At 32.1% G+C, this 8,906-nt stretch overlaps 1 protein-coding gene across 1 annotated transcript; it reads right to left on the bottom strand.

The window, feature by feature from the left end:
- Window positions 1-493: 493 nt before the first annotated feature.
- On the bottom strand, window positions 494-5,287 carry LOC131602192 (uncharacterized). Its single transcript, XM_058874216.1, has 3 exons — window positions 4,954-5,287; window positions 1,743-1,966; window positions 494-1,205 (listed from the first exon to the last, which is right to left on the bottom strand). Exons 1-3 carry the CDS (start codon window positions 4,971-4,973, stop codon window positions 1,018-1,020), a joined length of 432 nt encoding a protein of 143 aa, XP_058730199.1. The 5' UTR covers window positions 4,974-5,287; the 3' UTR covers window positions 494-1,017.
- Between the last annotated feature and the right edge of the window lie 3,619 nt (window positions 5,288-8,906).

Raw genomic sequence — 8,906 nt, 5'->3', positions numbered from 1 at the left:
TGAAATACACAAATGCAAGGTGAGGATATGTATTCATTTTTTTTTATTTTGTGTGTTTTGTAGAAAATATGGGATGATAGACACCCTATTTATACAAGTCTTGGATCACTTTGGACCTTAGAAACTTTATCATGTCATTAGAGCACTTTTCGGAGATGTATAAATTACAAAAAAAGTAGTTTATTCATGTTGTGTTTTTTTTTAATTAGAATGAGGTTTATCTTAATAAGCATATCAGAATTTACCCTGAACTAAAAACATACCAGAAACTTAGAAAACATAAACAGAATTGTAAACCATAAAATTTGGAAATAGAAACAAGACATCTGCACCATCATTGTTGAATATATATATATATATATATATATATATATATATATATATATATATATATATATATATATATATATATATATATATATATATATATATATATATATATATATATATATATATATATATATATATATATATATATATATATATATATATATATATATTACTTATGTATTACATCATATCAAAATTACATCGTTGACGATAATACTTTCAAAAAGTGTATTGATTACAATTTAAAATGCATCAAAAGATGCATCATCGCATAAATCTACAACTTGTTTCTCCTTCGACCTTTTCTTTTTTGATTCTCTTTTAAGCTCTCTCAATTTGGTGAACTCTTCCATCCTTTCCAAAAATTGATCCGGTCAAGTTTCTACCTCTTTTGCGGAATGGGTCGTGCACTCCAAGGATGTACTTGGTATAGGACACCCCAGTATCAAATAAGCCTCAACAAAATGTAGCAGTTTTGAAAGTCATCCTATACACATGATGCGTCCGGAAGGATCTTTAGGTGACCCACTCCGAAGTGGAAAATATGTCTCAGAAAAACCATATTTTGTGAGATCGATACACACCCGATCATATGCACTTGCTATAATATGGCCCATTTCAAGGAAGCACATTCATTTTATAAACAGTCTGGGACTGCTAACAGAAGGAGTACGTGAATAGGCCTGCCTAGATAATTATGGATATTATTAGTAACAGGAAGTCTGATCCACTTAGTAAAGTCTGATTTTTGCTAAAAACCATTCCTGACTTGTCAAAATTAATCTTCTTCCCATAAGCCTTCTTGTAAGTATTGATGAAGTTAAAAAGACTTTTAGCTTCACTTTCATCTGCTCTGTCAAAAAGTAGGCTATCATCTGCACACAAAAAAATAAATGAGTGATGGTAGGCGCTTGTTTAGCAATAAATATCCCTTTAACTTGTTTATTTAACATAGATTTCTTAATAAGATTAGAGAAAACAACACCACATAAAATGAAAATATAAGGAGAAAGAGGGTCCCCTGTCTAATGCCTCTGGTTGGTGTAAAACTCTACCATTGATTAAAATAGAAAAAGAAATAGAGTTGATACAATTCATAATAATGTTAGTTATGCACAAAGAAAAGCTCACATCTAATGTGTTTTTTTTTATGAATTTCCACTCAAGTTTGTCATAGACTTTAGTCATGTAAGCTCTTTTTCTCTTAGTAGATTTTTATATGATTGAAAACTTCATAAGCAATGATGGTGTTGTCAGTTATAAGTATTTTTTTTCCACAAAAGTACTCTGATTCTCACTGATAATATGAGATAGGATCTTCTTCAATCTATTTGCCTTGGTTTTAGTAATTATCTTCATGATCACATTACACAATGATATAAGTCTGAATTTAGAAGGGACAATAGGCTTACTCTTCTTAGGGATCAAGCAAATATAAGCTTGGTTGTATATTTTGAGGTCACCATTGTTATTAAGAATGTTGAGGACAATGACTATAATGTCTTCATTAACTGAGAGGGGTTGAGAGTCTTCAATCTCTACTCCCTTCTGATATTTGTTGTTTTGTTGTTGTTGCTTGATCGTTTGGACGGTTGCTTGCATGGTGGCTTGCATTTCCGCTAGGATTTCTTGGTGGCTACCAAAGGAATGTGAAATATGTGTTAATACCATTGATAAACAAGAGTTGATTGAGTGAAAGCTCTTGTATAAAAGGTGCAACCCATGAATATTAAGGTAACAACACTACAGGGTCAAACTATCAACAAAGGCACCTCTTTCCTTGGTAGAATTGCAATCCACATAATCACATATACACCAAGGATAACAGGCTCAAAAAGCACTTGAACCCTAACATAAGTACCTAACAATAACATCTGTATTTTGAACATGTGACAAAAAGCATTGATAAATGATTTTTATGCAGACAAACTAAAGCCATGGTCAATTGGTCATGAATGTCTACCTACTTACTTATACATACACAAAGCAGAAAGTTCAAACATAATAAATTTTACTGCCAAAGCGACCTTTCTTGCAGCCAAAGAAACCTCTATGTGGAGATAAACCAGAAGGATGTGCCGATTTTAGAATGTGATGCTTTGTTGCATCAATTAACCTGACATGTACATGCTCATCAAAAAGTTTCAAAGAATTTATTTTCCATGCAAGAAAAGAGAAGAGTCTTATTTAGTTTAAGAAAACAATTTCTGAAAAACGTATGCTTACTCTTGAAGAATAACTTGTTTGTCCCCTATTTCTCAAAAATAAGCATTTATTCAAAATTTATATAATTCTTTGATTAGGCTGCCTTTGAAAAACTATCAAAGTGACTATTGTATGACCACATCAGTGATTCCATAACTAGCTCTTAAGATTTGTCATAAACAGTGTTATACAATTATATAGTTGTTTTTCTTAGCATGACATGAACATTCTTGTTTTTCTACATCACAATGAACATTCAATGCTGTAAATAAATCCAGTCAATGTAAAAAAGTTGTCGACTATTTGATTCGAATATTAAATATCTAATTAAATACACCTAGAATATAATTCACCAATTATTTTATTCCTAAATATTTTATACATATAGAATAAATCCAATTGTCCTTCGCAATACGATTATATTTTTAGAATGTTCGAGACGCGTAGAGATTTAAAGAATATATTTATTAAAAAGTTCATTGTATTTTTGGATAAATACGATCAATAATTATCAATTCGTCATTATTTTATTCATCAATTCAAACATTCCGCTGTTAGTCGTAATTCTAATTATTAAAAAATTTAGTATATATGTTAATACTATTGTCTTTCTCAACACGAAATGAATAAGTCTGATTTTTCGGACTGAGAATGATCATCTACATTTAGATTGTTCTAACAAATGACCTTATTCATTTATTAAATATATGAAATTCTAAAAGAGTAGTAACAAAACAAATAAAAGAATGAAAGCCATGAAAAGAAACTAGTTAGGATTTAATGTAAGCTCTCAATATTTTTTTCTTTTATAAATTCTCCTTCATCCTCAACCTATCACTTCACACCAACACAAGCCATTGTTCCTAGTATAATCACCCCAAAAGTTCTCACTTTTCTCTACAATGACTTTTACTCCAAACCCACCACCAAACTACTCCTTACTCCCTCTTGAAAACCATAAAAATCACAAAAATAGAAGAAACAGTAAGTACAATAGACAGAAAAACAGTTGGGACTATTCCAGCTCAAAGGTTACACTTTTAGTCGCTAATAGAAGTGATGCTACTGCTGGTGGTGTTAAATCTGCTGGCAATGCCAATGGCAGAGCTGCATATCTATCTAGATTAGGTCTTTCATTGGATTGCATGAAATCAAAGATTGTACCTGTGATCTCTGACAGGAGACGAACCTGGTTCGCCACGGGGATGAACTTTGGAATGGAAAGGGTAGCACCTAAAAAACACATTCATAGCCCTGCTGCAGATGAGGCCCTTTGTTGTCTCTTCAAAGCAGGTAAAAATGATGATGTCACGTACAATGTACTTTTGTCAGGGTACGGTAGGCATGATATGCACGATGAAGTGAGAAGGCTATTCGAAGAGATGAAGGTGCGGAATATAAGTCCAATTAAGTTAACTTGCTTTACAATGATTGTAATTGAAGGAATACGCCGAAATGTGTGGAAAAGCGAATGGTCAATTTCTTGTTTGGATCTGCATGTGATGTCTTGTGGTGCTGCTTGTGTACTGGTTCATGCATGGTTGCTTAATATGCATACGCTGAACTTCGTGAGATTGTGAGGTATGGATTTTTCCCATTGAATATTTTTACTGTTTTTGTTTGATTAGATTAATCTGAGGATTAAAGTGTTGATAGTTATTTATTTATTTTTGCAGCATTATAACTGGTTCAGGAAAACACAGCAAAGTTATGGATGATGGAAGTTTGAAAAAAGGTGTTGAAGCAGTCCTTAATGGAATGGGAAGGTTTGTGTCTCCTGGAGATTTGGTGGCTACCTGGCTAAGACAACCTGATATTCTCAATTTGCTTGTTCTATGTGATGTTCTAAATCATTCACAAGCTGCAGATCCATCACATAATTATCCAGCTCTTGGCAATTAGATTGATACAAGCTCTGTAAAACCGACAATTTAGATTGAATGTGCGTTTGGTCCCGAAACCCTATTACTAGCGTCGTTGTGTCGGAGTTTTATCCATGTGGCTGCAAGTCTCTTGTTGCTTTGAGTCTCACAAAATAAAGTGTCTTGTTGGTTTCTTAGCTTAAATAAAGTTTCTTGAATTCAATGTCAGTGTCTTGTATTGTCCGGTTATAGAGGCAAAATAAAAATAAATGAATAATAGTACTATTTAGCTCCATTTGATCTTTGCTCTTCTTACTTCAAATACACTTGCTTTATTGCAAATTTTAATAGTTAAAATCTCCTAAGTTTGGTGACAGAAAATGTTATCTAGATGCAAGGTGAAGTTTGTGAATGAAGGTCACAGAAATGATATAAAATAAAATTTGATTCACAATCTCAGATTAACTGATTGTGTAAATACGATATCAATGAAAATACAAGTTTACATCAATTATATCAAATAAAGATGAATAGAAACAAAATTAGATTCATGTACCTGTTGAAAGAAGCTATCATTGTGATGAACTTTCACTATCAATGATGAAACTGGCTTGTGTTGGACATCATTTGAACCTTGATACCAGTGTAAGAATGGAGCATCCATCACTATTGATTAATTGACTCTTTTGATTGCGGTCTCCAATTTCGGATTCAGTATACCTGAACCACGGGTTTCTGCCATACTCTTCGGTTTTGGATTTCTTCTGTTACGGTTACGAGGTTTCTCATTTCAGATTTCAGATTTGGTGATGTGCGTGATGTTATGCGGTTTTTCCTTTATTTTCGGATTAATGCTTTGGATTTTGGAAATGAGAAGAAAAATGATAAAGACATGAGTGCAGTTGCACTTGAAAGTGATGTCTCAATTATTTATTTACGATGATAATTTCATAAACCTTGCATGTCAAAATTCAATTTGAATTATTGTTTCAGTTGTTTCCTATCATGTTACTTCTAGGCGTGATTTCTTCTTATTTTATGGTGTTGGTGATTTTGAAACGGTAAAAATAAAAAATGAGGGAGTTTGTGAAATTTTTGGTATGAGAGATGTTTGGGTTGAAATTGGGGTTGGATATAAATTTAAATTGAAGAATGTGAGACATGTTTCTGATATTCGTCTCAACTTGATTTCAGTCAAAACTTTGAATATTGAAGATTATCACACTTATATTGGTAATGGTATGTTAGCTCGAAAATGTCTCGCATGCGAGTATATATGTATATTTGAAAGTAGCAAGTGATAAAAAGTAAGAATTTCGTACCTATATGGAGTGTAAGCAACTTAGATTGACTCCGTAAAAAATTATCTTTTGAATTTAAGTATGAGCAAGGATAAAACTAATATATGAGAGTCGTAAGTTCAGTTTTCTTTTAAGCAAGATCTATATAGAGTAAAATGAGTGTTGTTAATATTTCAAGATAGTGTAAGTTGGGCTAAGGTCCATTAATATATATGAAGCAATTATGTGTACATGATGTGAAGTGTCATGGCAAGAAAGGTCAGAAAGTGATCTAAGGATGTATTTCTACAACATCAAAAATGTATATTTCAAGGCAAGGGAACAAATCTCTAAATCACACTTATAACTCTAAAATACGTCTGTTTATATTCTGAAAATCCTTTATAGTTGTAGTTCTTTATCTCTAAAGGAACTAATCAAGTGAATATCTCTATCATACTCTTTTCAACTATTTTTATTATGAAATCCACTTGTTGGTTCTCTAAAAAAACAAGCTTCTAAGTTGATCATTCAAAGAAGCATATTTATAAAAGTTTAGCACATAATAAAACAAGGCACTATCATCACATCACTTAACATAAAAGCAACATATATTAACTTCTCATTGCTCAATAAACAAATGGTTTAACTTATAATGAACTAAGTACAAACTACAAAGTTGGTTCTTAAAGGAAATATTTTAAAATGGATAATGAAAAAGAAATGAAAATCTAAAAGTAACGTGTTGCCTCCTTGTGATGGATAATCAACAAGTGATGACTTTAGTCGCGCTAAGATTTAGTAGTAGGCACCGGAAATGATTAGAAGAAGAAGTTTTTTTTTCTCTCTATTAACCCTCACATTATTTTTTTCCTATGTTTTCTTCAAGATGATGAACTCTTTATTTTGTCTTCAATAGGATCTATTTATATGCCTCCAACTAGGGTTCCTTTTGCATTGTCTTGGATCATGAGCCTTTTGAGAAGTCACATAAAACCCAATGCTTTCTTCAGCACATTCCTTTCTTTCCTTTTACTTTGTATTCAATGAAAATTAGCTGGTACAGACAATTGTGGGGGACAAAACATAGCATGGCATACTGCAGCAGCACAAGTGCAGGCGGCGCTTATCCTTTTCTGCAAGGCGCAATTTAGCATGTGTACTACGTACTATTCACTTTTATCCTCTAGCTCCATTGATCTTATCCATTTAATTCAAGAAAATATCTTTCAATTTAAGAGCAAATATCCCTTTCCAATGCAGCTTCCTTTCCACGCATGTCCTAAGAATCCAAGTAATTGTTTCTCTCTTTTTAGCATCATGCTTTCCTTTGGACTCCCAGCTGCTATCATCTACTGTCTTTCCTTAGCTCATTAGAATTAACCTTATAACAAGCAACAAACACATAAAAACTACAAAAGAGAGCACATATAATTTACTCTAAAAATAGCACAAACTCAATAAATTAAGCTAACAACTAACGAATTAACAAGCTAAAATAAATAACTAGGTCATATAATAACTCACAAAATATGAGTTATCACACCCCAAACTTAAATCATTACCTGTCCTCAGGTGTTGCGATAGATAGCGACAGAGAAACTTCACTTCCCAACAACAACCTTTTCTAACAGCTCTAGTTCATAATCAACCCAGAAATCATCTTAAAGAAATATCTCGAAATATTGGCACAACTCAGCCTTGCTGCCAATCATAAAATGTGTGTGTGTTGTGTGCATAGATTGATGTTACCTGTCATGTCAGTACTCTTCAATCAAGATATCTAGTCTAAGTTCATCTTTGATTATCTTACCCTATGGTCCAATGATCCATCTTTCAGTTTCAGAAAGGGGGTTTGAATGTTCTGCTTTAGATTTTTTGTTCATTGTATATTTAGGATTACACATGCATTTATTATTGAATAGATTTACTAGATGCTCCACCTTTTCAGTTTTCACCTAATGAAATCTCACTTGTAATGAGTTCAACCTGTTACCAACTGAGCTGACTTAATGAGACACTCGCTCATTTTAACTTGTGCAGTCAAATGACTTTTGGAACGAATGTAGTTTACAAACAATGTTGTTGAAAAACACATAATCAGCCATTGGTTAAACCAAAAAATATACCAAAGTCTTGAGAGAAAAGCACTTGAACCCTACATATAAATTATAGTTGCCAATCTATGGGACTTATGCCCATTTGCTTCAGATGTTGGTTAGTTTGAGAGAAGTGCCTATTGAGAGAAAATCAAATAAATACAATAAAGTAAGAATGAAAAAATGGATAGATTAGATTGATAGAAGTATGATTAGGTGTTTTTATATTGACTTAAATACACTTTTGATCTTCCTACTTTGTTTTTTAATTTTTAATCCCCCTATTTTAAAAGTTAGCTTTTTGATCTCTAAACTTTATTTTCCTTGAGATTTTCATGATCCCCTCCTTTTTTACACATTTGACAGTAATAATTAGGATAAAAAAATTACTTTTAGTGATTGAGATAATCTATTAACTTTCATTTTTTTACAAACACGCTTGCCAATAAAACCATGTGTTAGTTTTATAAACACTATTGTTGGTTAATAAAACGATGTGGGACTCAGTCTAAACATCTTCCATGCCACTGCTATCACCAAGTTTTACTTCCAATTGTTCAAATGTTTCTTGACATTCTAGTTGAGTCTTTTTCCATAAGTTGCTTTAATATTTTCATGGAGGGTATAGTGTTATAAAAGAACTTGCTTCAGTAGTTCCACATGGTAATCAAAAGGTGTTAGAGTTGCAGCGGAATTTTGACTTCTAAAAGTGATATGACATACAACTCTCTTAAAGTTAAATAAGAAATTAGTATAACATGAACAATGAATTTGTATGAAGAGATATAACTGTCTAAAGAAGAAAGATTGAATTTGTATATGTTGTTTATATTATTACAAACTAATGATTCATCTTATATAGTAATCCACATACTATAAAATGAATGAAGCATATTACAAAACACATATAAGCCATGTTATTCCTATTATTGTTCCTTACTAATGTTGTATCTTGCCATAATTAGTTTTGACTAATTATTCCCCCAATTCTCCACCTCGTTCATAATTTGAAATATTCAAATTTTGGACGAATATGGAATAATGTTTAGCAAGTTCAAGCAGTTTTGAAATTTGCTACCTGATACAACCTCGGTTAACATGTCAGTTGGGTTATCATCAGTATGTACCTT

The sequence above is a fragment of the Vicia villosa genome, linkage group LG5 (genome assembly GCF_029867415.1).
Source record: "Vicia villosa cultivar HV-30 ecotype Madison, WI linkage group LG5, Vvil1.0, whole genome shotgun sequence".
Lineage (NCBI taxonomy): Eukaryota > Viridiplantae > Streptophyta > Magnoliopsida > Fabales > Fabaceae > Vicia > Vicia villosa.
This window is presented reverse-complemented; position numbering and strand designations above follow the sequence as displayed.

Coding starts and splice junctions, on each gene's coding strand:
- LOC131602192 (XM_058874216.1), bottom strand. CDS start 4,973: ATGATAGCTTCTTTCAACAG. Junction 1,967..4,953: donor ATGATAGCTTCTTTCAACAG/GTACATGAATCT, acceptor TTCCTTTGGTAG/CCACCAAGAAATCCTAGCGG. Junction 1,206..1,742: donor TTGCTTGATCCCTAAGAAGA/GTAAGCCTATTG, acceptor TTTTGTGTGCAG/ATGATAGCCTACTTTTTGAC.